A 20,771-nucleotide genomic window follows, 5' to 3' on the forward strand; every position below is an offset into this window, starting at 1 on the left:
CCCTTTGAGGGAGATGCCGATGGACTGAGCAATGGAGTGAAGCTGAAGAGCAGGGGAGGGGCAGGCTGCAGAGGTGGGAGGGCCTTGTGACAAAGGGCGCCCTTACAGGTCACGGCAAACTATCCGAAAGGCAATGGAAAGCTACTGGAGGATTTTAGTCACCAATGTACTTACAAAGATCCCTCTCCCGCAGCATGTGAAATGGGTTGGAGAGGCAAGGATGGAAGCTGGGAGAGCAGTCGGAAGGCGCCTGCAGGGACTCCAGGCCAAGGGGGTGCTGGGTACCATGCACTAGAATGGCGGCAGAGTGGCGGAGAGAAGACAAGTTCAGATAGATGTGGGGGACGGAACCAAAAAAACAGCTGATGTACTGGCTGTGGGGAATGACTCTTAAGTTCTTTCTGGAATCTCATCTGTAATCTGTAGCCCTCCACAGTTTCACAATCTTCAGCATGTGTTGTCTTGCTTTATCCTCGTAACCATCTCATGAGACGGGCAAGGAAAACTGATGAAGACACAGGGTTCAGTGAATTAGGGGACAAGGGGCATATCTCATGTCTCCCAGTGACCAAAAGCCTCCTCGGGGTCAACCTGACCCCCTCATGCCCTCCTCAGACCCCACGTCCTTGCTGGTAAGAAGCTGCCCCTTTGATCTCTGTCTCCTACAACCCCGAACTAGCAGAGGCATAGCAAACACTCCGAAGCTTTGCTCTGACTCATACACATTATCTCTACTGCTTCCCCTTATCTGCTATCTTCCTACTTTTGATCAGAGCAAGAAAGTAAATTGGTTTGGCCCCTTCTACTTTTGACAGAACTATGGTAGTTGTAACTTTGTATTCTAGGAGTCTAGAAATAAGTTGATATTTTTTATTATTTTTTTCTTTTTAAATGTTTGGTTGCCCACTAATTCTTATAAAAATCCCCTCACTACCAAGTTAAAGCTCCTACTCTTTTAAACACTGCCCCTTTCTCACATGATCTCTCAGAGAAAAACTAGCAATGGCTTGGCAGTAACCGATCATGATTTTTTAGAAGAAAAACTGTCAGCATATTTCTGAGCTATTAGACCAGGGAGGTGATTCTGGTCACAAGTTGCAGCAAAATGTCTACAGAGACCAGGTGGGGAACACAGATGAGCAAAGTGGTCCGGGTGTCTTAAGATAAATCCTTATGACACAGAGGTCTGCTGCATTAAATAGGATAGTCTTCGCTTCCAAAATACACTTTCCACTGTTTTTCCTTCGACATCTCATCCTCTTGGTCTACCTTTCACGTTTTCACTTTGAGAGAGGAACAAGTTTAAGAAATACCCACTTTCCTTTAACCTCAATAAAAGAAAAATGCCATTTAAAACTGGGATAAATGGTAACTGAAAGTCTCAATGTCGGGACACACTAGAGAGAAGTGGTGACTGTGGAAAACTGCAAAACACATGCCCCGAAGGGGTGAAGGAGGGAGTGGGGAAGGTGCTTCTCAGCCGCTGTGGCTATGGGAAGGGTACAGCCCAATGGGGCCGGATTCTCAATATTTCAGAAGCAAAGAAAGCATCTTCACATGAAATCATCTGATTTTAAAATATTGATGACTAATTCAAAAAATTTAAAAACACTTTATGGGCCAACATGAAACTGGCCAAAGAAAACACATCTGAAGCCAACTCTGACCACAGGCCACCAATTTGCACTCTCCGGCCTAGATGACCCTGATACCTTTCCAGCACCAATATTCTATGAGTCTTCTTCCTATACACCCCCAAGAAGTATGTCAATATGCCCTACTATAGAAATAAATCTAGGTTTGGAAGAAAACACCTTCAATAATGATCTCACTATAGATAAATTATCCCATCTCCCATCAAAATTGACATTTGCTTTGCTTATTAAAAGAGAACTAAAATAATCAATAAAGAGGATTGGTTGTTTTGACAACCCGTTATCAGATGTCCCTTTTCAGGAGTAACAGCCTTACTGACCTCCTGTTTTGCTTCCTATGACTAATAGGTATTTTCCTGTTTCCTCTGATGTCACCTGCAAGTACTTCTCCTGCATGCCTTTACATGTGCCAATCGCATGCTGATATCACCATGCAGGCTCTGACCTCCTCCCCGTGACCGGAGCTGGTTGACGGCCACTTGTGTTTTTCATATCTTTATTAGAGTTCGGGCATCTGCCAATGAGACTTCTACCTGTGCCTGAAAAACTGGTTGTTTAAGGAACATCAATGCGCAACTTAGATGCTTCTCTCTTGCCCGGTTTCCTTCCTCACACCTTCAAATCTGGATTTGTAAAATTTACTTTTTAATGGTTTCTGTGCTTACTCTGTTTTCACATTATTTGAATCTTATAATATATTGAAAGATTCAAAATAATGTTAAATATATATGTATATTATATGAACTTAGACATGAAAAAAACTCACTATCAGAAAAATCAAGAGGCAAATGATAGCCTAGGGGAAAATGTTCACAGTTCAGATCATAAACAAAGGGCTAATTTTCTAATATGTAAAGAGCTCCTAGAACTGGAAGATAAAAAATCCAACAGAGAATGGGCAAAGGCTAAGAACAGTCAATTCACAGAAAGAAAAGACCGCAGATGGCCCTTATCCATTTAAATGATGCTCAGCCTTACACAGAAGAGAAATGCAAATTAAAACTACAATGCGATACCATTTTGCACCTATAAGATTGGCAAAAATCCAAAGCTTGACAATGTGCTCTTGCTGAGGCTGTGGGGAAACACTCTCACATACTGCTGGCAGGAATGCAAAATGTACCACTTCTTTAGAAGGGTAACGTGGCGGTTTCTATCAAGATTACAAATGTGCCAGCCCTTTGATGTGGCAATTCCATTTTTGGGAATTTATCTTATAGTTAATGTCTGCCATGTTCAAAATGACATGTGCATAAGGTTATGCACCGCAGCACTGTGTTTAACAATAAACCAATGGGAACAACCCCAATTGTTTTCATCTTCAGGGGAGTGATTAAATAAGGCACAGTTATAACACACTGCAGAATGAAGCTGTGGACCAACAGCATCAGCAGGATCTGTGAGCTGAGATGCACATTCTTGCACACCGACCCCAGACCTAACGAATCAGAAACTCCCGGAATATGGTCCAGGAGTCTGTGCTTAACAGCATCTCCAGGTGATTCTGATGCCTGCTACAATTTAAGATGCACTGATGTAAACAATGGAGCTGCCTTTAAAAATTAAAAAAAGATCAAGAAGAGGTAAAACTAACCAGGAAACTTGGAAAGCAGAACGGTGGTTGCTGACTAGGAGAAACATGAGGAGGCTGGGAGTGCTGTACTTTGATCTGGATGATGGCTACACGGGTGTGCACATATGTAAAAATTCATCATGCTGTATCCTTAAGAATATGTGCACATGGCTGCATGTGTTATACCTCAATAAAATTTCTGAAGAAAATGATGACGTTCTCTAAGTACTGAAATGAAATGATACCCAGGATACATTATTTAGTGGGGGAAAAAACGAGATACAGAACATACAGTATTCTACTTGCTATGTGAGAAAGGGAAGAAAAATATGCATTTGTATCTGCATAGAGAAACACTGGAAGGTGACACAAGAAATTCTGTAAGAACGCACAGGGAACAACGGTGATTACCCACAGGGGACTGGGGTGTCAAAGGAAGGGAGGAAGGGTGGGAACAAAACTTTCACTGACTTTCTGTACAGACTTATATTTGAACCACCACATGTATGTATCTTCTATTCAATGTTTTTTAAGTAAATAAATCTTCAAATTCTTCTGGCTTTGTATGAATAAAATTTTAAAATGGTGTCTTCCCCACCTCATTGCTCTGCTTTTTTCCCAGGGGGCCCAGACCAGACATGAAAAGACTTGAAGCTCATGTCTGGAGCTGCCAGTTTCCTATCATGGGGTCCAGGGTCTCTCTGCCTCAGTTACCACTTCTAACAGTGGGTATAATTCTATCTACCTTTTCTTGCAAAGCTATAAGAATGACAGACAGCTGACTTATAAACTGTAAAACGCTACACAAAAAGATGAGATCATTACAATTGCTTCCAACAGAGAGAATCAGAAACTAAAGGAACAAAAGAGTTACCAACCAGCACACACACAAAAAGCACTCCCATCAGGGTGCTCATGGAGGATAACAAATACACCTATAAGCCATTTACTGAGCACTTGCTCTGTGCCAGGCACTGTAGTGAGCATGTCTTACAAGTAACAGCATTTATGCCTCACAGTAACCCTGAGTATTATCAGCCCCATTTACAGACACAGCAGCTGAGCCCCAGGACTCTAGCCATGCTATTGATGCCAGGGGCTACCTCCCATAGGATCTACCTCTAACACTTAGGTTATGAGGGTGGAAACCTCATCAATGGAACTAGTGCCTTATAAGAGACCCTCCAGAGGCTCTTAGCCCCTTCCACTATTGATATAACAGCAAGTCTGTGATCTGGACAAGGGCCCTTACCTGACCACACTGGTACCCTGACCTGACTTCCTGCCTCCAGCTGTGAGTAATAAATTTCTGTTGTTTATAAGCCACCCAGTCTGTGGCACTTTGTTATATCAGAATGAATGGACTAAGACGGTAAGTTTAATAAGGAGTTTCTCTTTACGAAGAAAACAAAAAGTCGAGAGTTAGCTGTTAAGTCCTGGGCCAAAAGCTCCCACTCTTTTTCAGATGGCCTCCAATACGGCCAGGGACACTGAGGTCTAATTTACTTTTTCTTGTTCGAACAGACAGAACCCTTAGAGTCAAAGGGGATCTTGGTGACTGTTTGGCCCAAGGGACTAGGACAGAGCCACATCTCTGCCTCCCTGGTGGGGTTCCCCCTGTGCCCACCATGTCCACCACCCCATCTGGCAAACCTAACTTTCCCGCAGTGTCCCTGAGCCCTGGACTGCTTGGGGTGTGAGCAGCCCGGCCCTTCCTCTGCCCTTACCAGTATATCGTTGGGAATGTCAATCAACTCTCTGCACCTCAGTCCCCCTGGCTGTAAAAGGATCAGGCCAACCTATATGAGTCTCAAGTCTCCTCCAGCTGGACAGGCCACAGATCTGGGTTGGACAGCTTTCGTCTGTAATCAAGTAAGGCTTCCATCCCCAGAGCCATCGTTGCCTACCTGTCTCTTCCCTTTTACATCCCCCACAAGCTCATCTTACAAAGAGGGGCTCAGTTTGATATGTGGTGCCAATCTTCCAAGTACATGATACAAGCACAAGACAAGACTAACTCCTGCCAGCCAGCACAAGGAACAAAAACACAATTGAGCCCTGGACAAAGGCCTTCAGCTGAATGAGGCTTTAAAAACATCTGTCTGTGGTTGTTTTTACAGGGCAGTGTGTCTCATCCTAGAAGGGACCGTGAGAATAATGGTCAAGCTATGGTGTGGGAGGTTCCTGGGCTTTTCATTTCTACCTGCAAAATGCCACACAGCAGCTGATGGCCATAAAATCAGTTGGGACCAACAGAGCCTGTGGATGGGTCCTTGTCACCTTTGATTACTGCAAAACGAACCCTTCTCTGGAAGAGGACCCTTACCCTCAGCCTTTTTTGCTCCAAGTGTACAGCAGCAGGCAGGCTCAGGAATGTCAGAGCTACCTTGATTTCTACCCACATTCCCTTGCAAACATGTCTATGATTTCTGAGGGAGCAGCAGCCTCAGCATGAAACCACATCCACTCAATGGTATCTTCCACCTCCCCCAACCTCTCAGACCAAACACTTAGAGAAAACAAAAAATTCTAAGAGAACAGAAAGATGCAAATGAGTCAATGGATTTTGTGGTTTGCCCTATCTTATCTTTGGGGTTAGAAGAATGAGGTCATTTGAAAGACCTACTTGGAGTTATTCATCCAGGGCACTTACAGCAGTGATTCTCAGAATTTAATCAGGAATCACACGACTTAAAGGTTCTGACCCAGTAGGTCAGTGGTGGGGCCTAAGAGGCTTCATTTCTAACAAGTTCTCAGGTGATGTCAATGGTGTGGGTTTGTGGACAAAGTGAGTGGCAAGTGCTTAGGAGGCCTCCCAGGCCCTCCTGTCTTCAAGAAACACTGGAGTTGAGACTGACCATTGCCCTCGATTTTGCAGATGAGAGATGGAAACTGAGATGTTAAAAGGGGTTTGTCCTAGACAATTCAGCAAATTAGTAGCACAACGCAAAACAACCTTGTAAATGCTTAGCCTATCTGAGGTCACCTGTTCTACATCAGAAGGGAAGCCAGCAGGCCTTGAGTCTGTGTGAAGAATCAAAGCTCTCGTCTTTGTTGACCTTTTACAGTCTATATATTTCTGGCCATAATGCCAGAGGCTTTGCAGTACTTTAATCAGAAAGAAGAAGCAGAGTATCTAGTGGTAAGACCAGAGAGAAATACAACGTTTAATTTCTTGCCAGAGGTGGGAAGGGTGTGTGGTAGGCAGATAAAATACAGGAGGCCAGTGAAACTTGAATTTCAGATGAAGAATAATTTTCTAGTTTATTATGTCCCCTGCATACTGAGCTATATTTACACTAAAAAAAAAAAAAAAAAAAAGTATTTGTTGTTTATCTGAAATTCAAATTTAACTGGTATTCTTGCATTTTTATTTCCAAAGTCCAGCAAAGTGGGAAAAAAGAGAGTAGGGATTAGGTAACAAGGAACATTTCCTGCTACATCGCTGTTGACCTTAAAGAAAACCACAAGGATGCTGATGCTCCACCAGGATGCACCACTTCCTACTCCAACGACCGTGCCCATATCCTCTTTCGGTTCATGTCTCTGAATGAAGCTTAACCTTCTTAACTAACTTATAATGTGATAAAATCATACTTCTATGGCTGGTTATGCATTAAATTGCGTCCCCGCAAAATTTGTATGTCAAAGTCCTCATATCCAGCACCCCAGTATGCGACCTGGTTAGGAAACAAGGTTGTTGCAGGTGTAATTAGTAAAAGAGAATGGGTCCCTAATCCAATAAGACGGATGTCCTTATAAAAAGGGGAAATTTGGGCACAGAGACAGACACACACACAGAGTGAATGTCATGTGCAGATCAGTGTTACGCTGCCACAAGCAGAGAACTACAACTAGCAGAGAGGCATGAACAGATTCTTCCTTAGAGCCTTCAGAAAGAGCTTGGCCCTGCTGACTTTGATCTTGACTCCTAGCCTCCAGAACTGTGAGACAATAAACTTCTGTTGTTGAAGCCAGTTTGTGGTACTTTTGTTACTGAGGTCCTATAAACAAATGCTTGGAGCTAGGAAGAAGGAGTAAGTAGAAGTGGGAGCAACACAAAACAGGCAAGAAAATTCATCAACATTACCATTAGCTATTTTCCATAGAAACTTGAAAACCTCAGCCAACGGAAGACACAGGGATTTAGAAATGGTAGAGTACTTTGTATGAAAACATTCACTGCTCTACTAAAATTCAAATTTTAAACATTAAACATTTGAACAAGTTACACGCTATCTAAAGAAGAAACCTCAGAAATCAGAATTCACCTTGGTTATACAAGGATACATTTCCAAGCACCTCTAGCCTTAAAGAGATTGGGGAGAGGGTTTTAAAATTCACAACCTCAACAGACCCCTTACAGTGAACTGTTTTTTTCCCCATGAGAAGTTTGCTTTCCTCTAGTATTTGCAAACCAAACATTACTCTACTGGGCTGGTGATTAAAGAGCTCAAAACAAAATTAAGCAGGCTATTCTGATTTCATTGTCTCTCTTGATTATTTGCTTATTGTGTATTTCAAATAGTTTCAAATGGCAAGATTTAAACAAAAGATAGGCTATTTAACAATACTTTATCCTCTCTTTTTTTCTAAAGTAAATGAAACCTCCTCAACTCAGTATGAATTGTAATGTACCTTCACCTTTACCTAGGCTTTGTTCCGGCCTGGAGGATTCCAGCAACAGAACTCAATAGCCCCTCCCTAGAAAAACACCAAACCTAGCTGGCTCCAGTCACACTGGCCTTCATTTACTAAATGTGCCAAAGTGGTAGTTCCTCGGTTGACGCATTTGTATGTGCTGATTCCTCTGCCTGGAATATTCTTTCTTCTTCTGCCCAGACCGTCTCTCTGTAACCCTAATACAACCTCCTACACAAAGCTCAAATACAGCTTCTCAGAAACATCTTCTGTTATGACTTTTATTTTCCTTATCATATAACCTTAGAATTAGATGGCAGAGGGTATTGTGGCATACATATATAAACCCCTTTAAAATTTACATACTACTTGACCCAGAAATTCCAGTAATAAAAATTTATCCTAAGAAAATAATCACAAATGCAGGCAAAAATTTAGACACGAGAATGTTTACTGTAGCACTGTTTACAAAATAAAAACTGGAAACTTAAATATCCAATAATATGGGACTGAAGAGAAAATTTGTGGTAATCCTTATTAAGAAATACTCTACAGCTTTTCAAAATGTATTATGGAATGGAATAATAATTAACGACATGGAAAAAAGGTTCATCATATACTAACAGCAGAAGTGGGTTGTGAATCAATGTGCTAAAATGTTAACCGTAGTTTTTTGCTGGATGGTGGGGTCATTTGTGACTCTTATCTTCTTATGTTTATCTGTATTTTATAAATCCTCTCTGAAAGGCATGTATCACTTATACAAATGTATTTTGAACAACATTTATTTAAAATTAAATTTTGAGCAGTCACAGAAAGATAACACTATGTGATTAAATGTGCACAAGGTACCTAGAATAGTCAAATTCAGAGACAGAAAGTAGAATGGTGTTTGCCAAGGGCTAGGGCAGGGGCTTAATTGTGAGTTATTAGTTAATAGGTACAGAGTTTTACTTTTGCAGTATGACGAGTCCTGGAGTTGGATGGTGGTGATGGTTGTACAACAGTGAGAATTACTTAATGCCACTGAACTGTACACTTAAAAACGGTTAAGATAGTAAATTTTATGTTATCTACATTTTACCGTAATTTTAAGAAACTTAAAAAATTAAAATCAGTAAATCATAAGTACAGCTGGGTCTAGAGGTGTCTTAGTTACTAAGATTTTTAAGAGCTAGGAGAGAGAAGCCTGACTTTGACCTTGGATCACAAGGCATTGAGCAAAATAATTCGCTGCGCCCACCAGTGCTGGAGGGTTCTTGGGACCAGCAGGCATTTGCCTAGATTCCTAACTACTGTTGCTGGCCATGACGTTTTCTGTCCCACCTTTCATGAGCATGAAGATTTTTCACTCTCTCTTGCCAGTGTCCTTTCTTTGATTCTCACATTAAGGAAGTGACTTGGCTGCCCCAGAAGTGTGACTTCTCTCAGATCCTGACTACAGGGATGGGTAGGGGCGGGGGGATGGGGCAGGAAAGTCCAGAAAAAAATTCAAAATTACATCCTCCCTAGGCCATGGGTTAAGGTATTTGTCCCCAAAGTCCATCAGCTAGTCATTGGTAGAGCCAGGTAAAGAAAGGAATCTCACCTTAAAGCTTAGACAATTCACCTCTCTACTAAAAAATGAAGAGAACTAGATTTAGCTAACAAAACTTCCTTCTCTCCTCATCAAGAGGGTACCCAGTGCTTTGCAATGAGAAAGAGGAATGATGCCTGAGGCCTGGTGGTGGGGCCTGAGGGCTGGATGTATCCTGCAGTTGTATCATCACAGTGGTAGGATGTTGGATGCTGAGTTCAAATATCTAAAAAGATCACACATGTACACAGGAGAAGGAAGTTTTTCAAGTCCTTCAGAGTTAACAGGGCCAGGGAAAGATATGAAACTAGTGCTTTGCTTACCTGCTGTAGGCACACTAACGTTATACTGAGGTAAAATAAATAGGAAGGCAGTCTTGGCAGTGACCTGTAACATAAAGAAAAAAGTTCCAATTTAGTGTATAGGTTGCATCAAAAGAATCAAGTGGAGCCTGCTACCAGCCCCGAGGGCCCACCCCTTTTATATCTCAGACACACAGGCCTCTCCAATGAAGGGTTTTACCTAAATCAGAGTTAAAACCTTTTTTTTTCCTTTTATTTTTCTTTAATAACATCCCTGCCAATACTTGCACTAAAGACAATCCTGGACCCTGGATGGTATTTAGATTTCGAATCACTGCAGAAGGAATGAAATAAGCTGTGCACGGTCAGCTGAGAGCTCACAAGCTAAGGGTACAAATCTGTCAGTCATTCTTTCATTCATTCAAGTATTTATTAAGTTAATTCTAGGTAGCCAGCATTATGAAAGCCCAAAACCAATAAAAAATAAGGTCACAGCCTTCTGGAAGCCTAGGACCTAGCTGAGGTTTCCCCAAGCATGTTGAGTTAACTGCACAGTGGTCAGCGGCCCCAAATGTCTAAATCTGAGCTTCAGAAACAGAGAATTCCAGCTGCTAATTTCACATCTATCCTACTATGGGCATGGGGCAAAACATAGCATCCCACGCTGCTGGTTTATTTCGAAAGCTGCCTTTAAAATCTTAGTTGTGCTCTGCAAAAACTGTGTTTGTTACCTGGTTATTAATAGCCAAATTAATATTCTGGCAATTTAGGGAGGAGGTTACAAAATGGTAGCGGGGCAGGGGGGTGGGGTGCGGGGCGGGGAGGATGGCGGCGGGGAGGTTCGAAGCTTGAACTCAAGTACTGACTGTCTGGGTTCCAACTCTGCCTCTGCCATTTGCTGGCTATGTAACCACAAGCAAATCATCTTATACCTAGGGCCTCCCTTTCCCTGTCTGTAAGATCAGGGATATCTGTAGTACCCCCGATGGTCTGGGTGACATTGTCTAAAGCTCCCCAGATGTTCCTGATACACAGGTGGGGTTGAGAAGCACCACCCATACTGTTCTGGAGCACATAAGAGCCAGGTGAGGAGGAGGTAAGACCCAGGCCTTTTCCAGGAGGCCTCTGGAGACACCTCATCATAGAGTTACTGCTTCTCCTCTGAAAAAAAAAAAAAAAAACGTGTGAACAATGCACCGTGGATGTGGTAAATACACACTGGACATGGCAAAAGCAGCATGCAAACCAGGAATGATGCACTGCTGCCCCTCCAAGTCACTGGGACTCCTGAAACGCCCAGAGAGGGGTTACTATATCCTTAGCCTTCTCTATCCATTAAAGAGCAAAACTTCCTCTGTCAACCAGACCCATTTCTCTACAGTGGGTCATTCACTCTTTGTACAGAGTGAGGTACAAGCCTTCCTGTGCGTGTGCTGCTGTCTCAGCCATGCTGCCATGCTTATAAGGAAAAAGCCAAATGAGGCTAAGCATGAGAAGGCGCTCTGGAAGACACAAAGTCCTTTCCAAACATGCAAGTCTTCTCTACCTCCACCCCCAAATCTGATTACTGTTGTCCCCAACACCTTTTTCAGAGTAATCTCAACCTCCCTTCCAATTCAGTTTCTTCTATTTCTTTAGAAGAAATGTACCCTGTTTCGGCCAAAACATACTACTCAATACTTCCTTTTAAGGGTTTCTCATTTTGAATCCCATTTCTATGGCCTCCCTAACCCCTCCCCCCAAAAAAAACCCTATAGATCAGAATCTCACTTATCTTTCATAACCCAGCTCAACTGTTACTCTTCTGTGAAGCCTCCCCCACCTGCTCATAGGGTATGATGTCTTCTCCTATCTGCCCTGTACCACACCCCACTGTGCCATCGATTCCATGCGCTCCTTTACAGCTCTCCTCAGGTAGCACTCTTTGAAGGCAGGGACTATGTTGTCTGTTTTCATGCCCTTTCCAAGTAACTAACCCACATGCACGCAGTAAGTGCTCAGTAACTACCCACTGGATAGGAGGAAGAATAAAAAGCTGAGTCTGTCCTGGCTTGGTTCACTCAACTGTATTTGGTCCTCAGCACTGTCACCTATCTGTCACCCACAGCCTTCTCCCTGAGACCCATCCAGCTGCTAAACCAGCCGAACATGCCACCACCACCACTATCACTCTAGCCACAGTGGCCTCTTCTTGCCTAGACTCTGCCCATGTTGGTCCCCCCCGCCCTATCTATATTGCATACCATGACTCCTTTGAGTGTAGACCTCATCTTCTCAGGATGAAATCAAATGAGAGAAGATCAAAGAAGCTTTACAAAATGAGAGAAAGGAAGGAGGAGAAAGGCAGGTGTAGGCAAAAAGGAAAATTTAGCCAACCCTGGACTGTGCCCCAGGCACAAATCTCTCAGTTGGTTTCATTTAGAAAATACACTCGTCTTTTAAGTTCATGGAGTGGGGTAGAGTGGAGGGGGCCTCGTGAGGTTTTGGCTGACCAGCATCCACTCCCCCTTCTGACTGGCACAAGGGTTTCCTGAGGCAACAATTCTCCTCAGCTCTGTGTGACAAGAGGGTGCGTGTGCTGGGGGGAGGAGGAGGCGAGGGAGGTTGTCACTGAGGTGACTGCATTCCTCCTGGAAGGATGAAGGGGCCAGACACTCTCCCCAGGAAAGGAGACCAACCAATCAGACAGTCTCTCCTGGGCTCTGAACCTTGGGCAGGAATGAAAGGAGTGCCAGTCAATGACGTGTGCCTACCCAGATTGTTCTGCCGTGGTTCCCATGGCCCTGCCCCTGGAGTGCCCCTTTAACCACGCGAACCCCCAGAGAGCTTCCTTAGGTTGACCGAAGTCCATTTCTAAGACACATTATAACTCCATGTGTAGCATGCTAGTGTTCAACCCTGACTGCACATTCAAATCCCTGGGGGAGCTTTTTAAGCTCTCTATGCCTGGGCCACCCCCAGCCAATTAAGCCTGACCCTTTGGGGCATCAGCATGTCAGCAGGCTCCCCAGAGCATTCCAATGTGCAGCCAAGTCTGAGAGCTACACATGCAGAACCTGTCCTTCATCATCCTCTCAAAGCAGCCCTCTCTGTCCAAGTCTGTTTCAGAATCTTCTGTGTCCTTCATAGCATTTGTTTAATTTAATCAATGTTTTAGGTACACTTTTATTTTAACTTCAAAAGATATACACATCCCTTAAAAATCTGAAGCCATTCAGAAATATGTTAAAAAAATACAAAACAAAAAAACAATATTCATTCTATGTTCTTTGTTTTCCTTCCTTTCCTAAGCTCATATTCACGTCGCCCTCCACATGTTTGGGGCTAATTCTCTGAAAGCTTTTCCCATGCATTTATTCATATGGAATTTATTTCATTTCATTTTGACATTATAACTTGGACTGTGTTTATACAACTTGACCCAAAGGATTAAAGAGTGAAAAATTTTTTAAAGAGCTACAACTTATTAAGTAATACTTAAATCGCTTTAGCTCTGTTGATCAAATGATTGTTGCTATATCACATAGAGATACCTACTACGTGCTCAGCACTGGGATGGAGCCCAGGGAGAAAGAGAGGACACACACAAAATTATAAATGTAGACAGATGACAGGCTGAGGGTTAGGTAATGGCACAATACTGGCTTTCCTACTTAATCGCCATATTCATTTAACAAGCCCTTACTGAGCGCTGGCTGTGTTCCAGACACTGTTTCAGGCTATGGATTGAAGATAATGAAGGCAAGTAAGATCCCCACTTTCCTAGAACTTATACTCCAGTGAAGGGACACTTTAAAAACAAGTACAGATAAACCCTATAAAGCTGTGTTCTTAAAATGGATAGATTTTTATAGTGTATAAAGTATAACTCAATACAAAGTGCTAAAAAAATTTTGGCCCCAATGGAGCTGGTATTCAGGTTTGCCCCCGTGCAAGTGATCTTCATTCTTCAGAGATTGTGTATCTGAAGGAGAAAGGAGTGATCAGCCCTTTATGTCCACTGATTAAAAAAACAAAAAAACTTTACAAAAAAAACCCTCTATTTCTTCAGCATAAAAACCACTCTCTGTGCTTTAAAGAATCTTTTGGAACCCCAAAACCACTCTATAACCCTCTCCCAGCCTCAGACCAGGGACAAAACAACCAACAATCTCTTCTCCGCAAGCACTGGCTGGGCTTATTTAAAGCAAAGAGAGCTGAGAAACAGGCACCTATTAAAAATGTCTTTTCAATTATTTCCCATCCCTCTAAAGCTGTTTATAGGAAACATTATTGAGTTTAATAGCATTTTAAATGCCACGTTCAGCAGGTGAAAGGTCAAAAGTGACAATGTGCTAATACACTAATGCAAAGGGAGAACACTAAATTATGTAGGAGGGGCTCTCTCTCTCTCTCTCTCTCTCTCACACACACACACACACACACACACACACACACACAGAGTGCACCATTGAACTTTTAACTAAAACAGGGCATCAAACCCAAAGGCAATGACATTGAGCATATTTGTATAGCCATAATAAAATCAAAACCATTCCACATGCCATGATCTATTAGGGACACACGAATCTGAGCTCTTGGTTGCAATGAGACCAAGGATGCTGGTCAAACAGCTGCTTCTAGAAAGTGTAGTGAACTTGGACTCCAGTCGCAGTTCTGCTGCAGGGCAGCTGGGTGACCTCAGGCAAGGGATTTTACCCTCCCCCCACCCACCTATTTTTCAACCATTAACAACAATAATAATAACAGCAATTAATGTTATCAAGTGCCTAATCAGTGCCAAGAACAATTTTAAGTGCTTTATATAAATGATCTCATGTAGTTCTCACAATGACTACAGGGTGGATACTAACAATATCCCCATTTTACAGAAACATGGAAAGGACAAGGCCAATTGAGGTGGTTAGAATGGATGTCCTTAAAGGATCTCTCCAGCCTCAGCCCCAAAAGGCTCTCATTTCCTGATTCCACTTATTTGTCAACACCAAAAACAGCCTTACACTGACAATTGGCTGAGAGGTCTTCCCAAAAGTTTTAAATATATTACTGCTTCTCCATCTTGTGAAGACAGGTCTAGGTATCACCTATGTCTGACAGAGTGAGAAAGTAAGTTAACCTCTCAAGTTAACCCGCCGGCCTGCCAACCATGGGCACTGGGCACACCTTGGGTTCCAAATGCCCCAATCTGTTCTTTTTTCACTGCAAGCTGATACGTGGGCGCCAAAGGTAAAAGACAAGAACTGTGATGAAAGCAGTCTCAACATTCCTTTTAGGTAGTATTCAATCCTTTGCTTCAGTTTTTTCTCAGCAGACACAGCCACATCTCGCACTCGGAAGGGGCTACATTGGTAGATGAGCAACAAAGGACAAGATAGGGTATGAGACCTTTTTTCAAAGAAGCAGCTCTGCTCCAAACTGCTTCTGTCCCCTGAACACCAGCGCTCCCACCTAAGGGCTGAAACACAAAGAGTAATGTGTGGCCAAACCAGAAACTCCATGACTGACCCGTTTCCTTCTTCCTTAGGAGCACAGGTAAAGCCAAGTGAAATCTCTTGCAACTCAGCCTGTTCTCAGGAAGCCAAACAGTCTTGACTCTGGCTCTCCCCAAATTGATTTCGCATCTTTCTGCTGAGGCAGTGGATAGGAAAATTTCAGTCAGACAGGAAAACATTTGAAAGTTACGCCCTCTTGGTGGAAGAGTTTTTTTTCCTTTTCTTTTATTTTTTTAAATAAGAGAGTCTTTTAGCCCTTTTTTACTGAAGTGTTTGCTCCTCGAGGTTCTTGCTTTTTGAGAGGCCCATGCATTCAGCTCATCACCTGCACATACGTTGTTTATGGCTGGGACTCAATGTTTGTGGTTTGCAGCCCCTCCATCGCTCAACAGAAGGCAGATACAGTTGAAACAAAGATGCTTTTCACTCTTGCTTTCTGAAATTCTCCGTTTTGGATGACCAGAGGCTGCTGGGAGGGCCGAGTATCTGAAACCAGGGGGCTGAGCTCTGACACTACCTGTCTGTGTGGCTTTTAGTAATGCCTATCTGGTTTTCTCTCTTGAAAACCTGCCTGAATATAGAAATTAAGCAAAGCTAAACACACACAGAACAGATTCTCTACAAGCCTATGTTCATATACTCAGTAGACTCACTATTAATATCATGATCATGTTTCATATTAGATTAAAAAGTGACAATGCATATTTATGAGAAAAACCTCTAATTGGAATAGTCACAATAAAATTGCACAACTTTATTATATTCATTTTCCCCAAAGTCTAAACTTTATATTAGGATAAAGAGAATTCAGAAAAAATCACTTATAGTTTTAAAAATCTTTGAATTTGACCTTTAAAAAAAAAGATACATACAAAGACTGAACTTGCCATGCTATCCATCCCCAATCTGGGAAGTTAATCAAGTACCGAAAAACAGGAGGTGGCCAACGGACAGTCCTTTCCTACATACTCATGACTTTATTAAAACTTTATGAAGACTGCGTATTTATGTCATCTATGCTTTTAAAGATTAAACTTGACCTACTATGTGTCTTACAGACAGCCTTAGATAAAACATATACATTCACATTAAAGTAAAATACATTTCTTCTCCGAAGGCCTTAATATATAGATACTCTTATCTTCGTCTTAGGAGCCCTAGATCAATATATCTAATACTCTTACTTGATTATATACTTCACTCACCTTCACCTCCCCTCAACAGCTTTCCCTGTATTTGGATTGTAGAGCATACTCGTTAAACCATTCCTCACAGAAGCTAAAAACTAAATAAAAATAAATGCTAATGCAAAATAACTTTTAAGAATATCAATGTTTTTAAAAATGTATTTCTCCTGTACCATATGGCAGAGTTCAGATTACTAGTTGCTTTATGGATATTCATAAAACACACAGGACAAAACATGTTTACTTTTGGCGAAAGCCACCTGTTCAGATGCAATGACATCTTAAAAATAAATTAAAAATCAAAAACAGAAAAAAGAAAGGGTTTCAGAATGTAGAATTTTAGGTGATTTTTGGTGCGTTAAGATTAGGTAACATTTTAGAAAAGAAACCACTGCATCAACATATCACAGTGCCATTTTAGCTGCTGTTTTGGAAGAAGCTTTAGCTCCATAAGGCAGGAAACATAAAGAGAGAGGATAATTTTAATCGTCACAGATGTGTCTCCGACAGCCAGTCACTAATCACTGGCAATCATCAAGAATAGGTGCCAGGGCCCAAGAAACTTATGGCATTTCCTGGTATCTGGGGAAATGAAAGGTTCATTTCATATTCAGGGGCCCAAAGACCAGGCAGATCTCGGTGTAATTTGCCTTCATTTTCTTGTTTAGTCTTCGGGAAGGAAAGACTAGACAGACAGTGATCTACTGCAACCACTTTTAATTATTCTCTACCATCTGGAGAGTTACCTACTCAAAACATCAGCATGTAGATCCCTACATTTTGACTGAAGAAGTCAGGCATGAGGATTAGAGCTTGCTAGAAAAAATGAACTTTGAGTTCACAGTGACAGAGCACGAAGCAGTCTCCAGGGGCCATAAACGAGGCTTGTTCACACGGGAAGCCTTCAGATGCCTCTGGGTGTTGGTGTCTATGTACAAAGAGAGAGGCCCTATCCCTGCATGTCCACCTCCACTCATATTTACACTAACCAAACGAGGGCTGGAAGGCACATAAACGATTTTTTAAAATAAGCCATTCTATAGGAATTTTAGATGTGCGATCTCTGTTGTCCCCCTTTCCATACACTCCTACTCCACTGAGGGGTGTGTTGATGAACGAGATTAAATGATGGGTTCCAGTGAATTGGCCACTGTGGTACCATTCAAATACTACTAAGAGCCTTACTCTTTCATACACAGCAGGAAGTTGAGGTCAGGCCCAGGAGCTCTAGCACATGCATCTTGATTCTGCCTCACCTTTATTTCCTAACATCCTGTTACAATGCATCCTGCTCCTAGGGGCCAGGCATTACAACTCCACTCTGGCTGGCATCCAGTCCATTTTGCATGAGTCTGCAAAGACCTGCCAAGGACCATCAGCATGAGGGCACCTGATAAGTGAAGCTTAATGATGATGATTTGATTCAGCTGAATTAAATCAAGGCCAAGAAAGTTAATGAAAAACACCCACCACTCAAATATCCCTGTTCCTCAGCAAGGAATATTCACAAGGGGATGTTCCAAATCGTCTTCAAAGTGGAGAAGGAAAATAATGTAAAAGGCAAGAGTTTCCAGAAAAATGTGCTATAGATAAATATAACATACAAATCAACCCCCAAAGGTATGGCCTGAGGTAAACACTACCCACACTCTGCCACAAACCAGTCCCCACATACCCCTAAACTGAAGAAACAAAGTCTCGTCAAATGAGATTTAGGGTGAAATACCAAATTCAAAGATCTCCCTCGCCCCTCACACAGCTATAGCAATAGAATTACAAAATTTTGTTTTATGAATAGAAAGTGGTAGTTTAAATAACATGTAAAAATCCATGGTGCTTTTTCTCAGCCTCTCAGATCCCCAAGAGGCTGACTGGGACCTCACACACAGAGAAAGGCGGCCCAGGAAGAAAACCAAACATCAAAGGGAGAGGCTGGACCCCAGTCTGAACTCACAGCTGGTCCTCAGAGGTTGACTGGAGTATGCAGGCACACTCGTCTCGGGCACAATGTGCAATACCCCACTTGCTGATGAATCCGAGATTCAGCCTCTGAGGAAGAGCCTGGGGGCCAGGTGTCCCCCGCCCCAGGCCTGCTGAGCAACAGTGGAATACAAGAAGGAATAGAACTGCCTGGGACACCAGTAACCTTAAGCTTTGGCCGAGAAGCACATATTATCTTTATGCAAGAGAATCACACAATGAGAACAGGATGAGAGGACACAGACACACACACAGATACACAAAAAGGGAGAGGGAAAGAGGAAAGACTCTCCTGCCAAGGCCTTGTGGGGGGCAGGGCGGGAAGTGGATATGTTCCTTTCACTCTCCAGACAACACTCTGTCCCTTCACTATACACGCACCCGGAGGCAAAGACCAAGGCTGTAGAGGGTAAAGCACCATCCTCAAGTACTATTTTTGCCATCTCTCCTGACTGCCCGGGAAAGACGACAGAACCATTTTCCTAAAATACCACAGGCTCTTCATGACTTCCTAACGCCTTGGAGACAATCAGGACACTTGCCTGGCATCTCAGAACTCCACAGGTACCCAGCCACACCTTTTCAACCCCAGACATAAAATGTCCCCTACTCGCCATTCGAAACACCATCCCAGTCAGGAAAGGCACCACAAAAATCCAGAGTCCAGTCAGACAAATCAGTATGCAAAAGCTCATTTCAACACAACAAAATCATCATTATTAGAGGTTACATACAGGCAATTCAGAGAGGATCTAAGACCCCCAACCCCCATGTAGAACATTACATCGAGGTTTTGCCTGATCTGTATCCTGAAGGACCAAAAGAAGGGAGGAAGGGGCCTATGTGCACTAAGGTAGAGAAATAGGAGAAAAATAACTCCCAGGAAAAAGGGAAGGTTTGTGTATGAAAAGTGATGAGGCTGGAATGCTCTATGAAGGGCCCTTTATGGCAGATATAAAAATTGTACTTTATCATACATGCGTGAGGTAGCTACTTATGGTTTTAAACAGGGAACGTGATGAGGTTTCCATTGCAGAGAGCTCATTCTGCTCACGGTGTAGAGAATGGGCTGGGGAAAGGAAGGTGAGCCAGGAAGGTAGAGACAAGTTAGGGAGGAGGTTCCTATAAGAAGGGACAACATAGGTCTGGACAAAGGTAATGGGAACAGACACAGGACAGTGTTGGGCAATTTTCAGAAGACTCAATGGCTCAATAAATTAAGACGAAAGAGTGGTCAAGAGTGGTGCTCTGGTAGTGTCCAAGAAACAGATGCACAGCATATAATTTAAATAAAAGGCATTATGATGGTTATTCAGAGTGGTGTGGATGGTAGTATCACCAACTGAGAGAGAAAACAGGACTAGTCAGAGGCCGGAGGAAACCAAGAAGGGAGGAGATGTTGTGAGGAGTCGGTGCTCAGCACAGGCAGACCGTGGGGTGGACCAGCCAACCTGGGGCTGATGTAGGGGTTACACAGGGGCAGCAGTCTTAAGATTTTTTTTTTTCTGATGGGTCCCAAGTAGCTGGAATGGTGCTCAGCATACAGGAGGGCCCCAATAAATATTTGTGGACTAAATGACAGCTTAAAGAGCCATCATATTAGGGAACTAAAGGTCCCTGGGGACTTTGCTGAGTAAATACTGGAGAAAAGGTAGAAGCAGAAGCTGGTGTACATGGTGAACTGGAAGCAGCAGGCTGGAGACCGAAGTCTGGACTGCTGGTTGGGATAGCTGGGAGCTAAAGGGGGTAGGAAGTCGGGGAGGGATGGGAGAAGCCTGAACCTATGAGTGGTGAGGAGAAAGACCAAGGAGAGAAAAGTGGTTGGTTATGCAGAAAAGTAAAGGGAGAACCAGAGAGGAATACAGCAAGTCAAGGGGTATTTCTTTAGAAAGTGAGATCTAGGACTACAGGAGAGGGTGCCTAAGGGGGAGAACTGGCCTTGGGCAGCTTCCCTGACAGGCCCCATTGCCTCCCTGTTCCCCAAGCCCTCTGCTGCCTCTGAAGTTCTGACACTTGTCTAGATATAGAGAAGATGCTCAATTTATCCCCCTGGAATTGATGTAGTCAGAGGAGGAAAACAGGAAATTGAAGAGGAGTTGGAGGACTTGAGGAGAGAAGCGAAAAACAAAATTAACATTCCCCCCTCCTTTACAGTCACAACAGGACTAGGAAATCTTTCTGCTGTCTAGTTAATGAATTCTTTTGAACCAGTGCTACTCTCAGTATGACTTTACTTCCTTCCACTTGTTTCCCAAGAGAAAAGGCAGGGCCACCTGGATGAACTGACAAGAGGATGGCTGTTCTGTGGGTTCCGAGGTGGGGAATTGTTAGGGTGCTGGCCAGAAGGCCATCAGGAGGCCTCCAG

General features: G+C 42.9%; 1 protein-coding gene across 2 annotated transcripts in view; it reads right to left on the reverse strand.

The window, feature by feature from the left end:
• Positions 1 to 20,771, reverse strand: part of TRAM2 (translocation associated membrane protein 2) — a 69,338-nt gene that overhangs the window by 22,660 nt on the left and 25,907 nt on the right. For both annotated transcript variants that reach the window (XM_016129586.2, XM_016129593.2), the window contains exon 2: positions 9,769 to 9,832. In XM_016129586.2, coding sequence (XP_015985072.1) covers positions 9,769 to 9,832 — 64 coding nt within the window. The remainder of the gene's footprint in view (positions 1 to 9,768; positions 9,833 to 20,771) is intronic.

The sequence above is a fragment of the Rousettus aegyptiacus genome, unplaced genomic scaffold, assembly GCF_014176215.1.
Source record: "Rousettus aegyptiacus isolate mRouAeg1 unplaced genomic scaffold, mRouAeg1.p scaffold_m13_p_1, whole genome shotgun sequence".
In the NCBI taxonomy this organism is placed as follows: domain Eukaryota; kingdom Metazoa; phylum Chordata; class Mammalia; order Chiroptera; family Pteropodidae; genus Rousettus; species Rousettus aegyptiacus.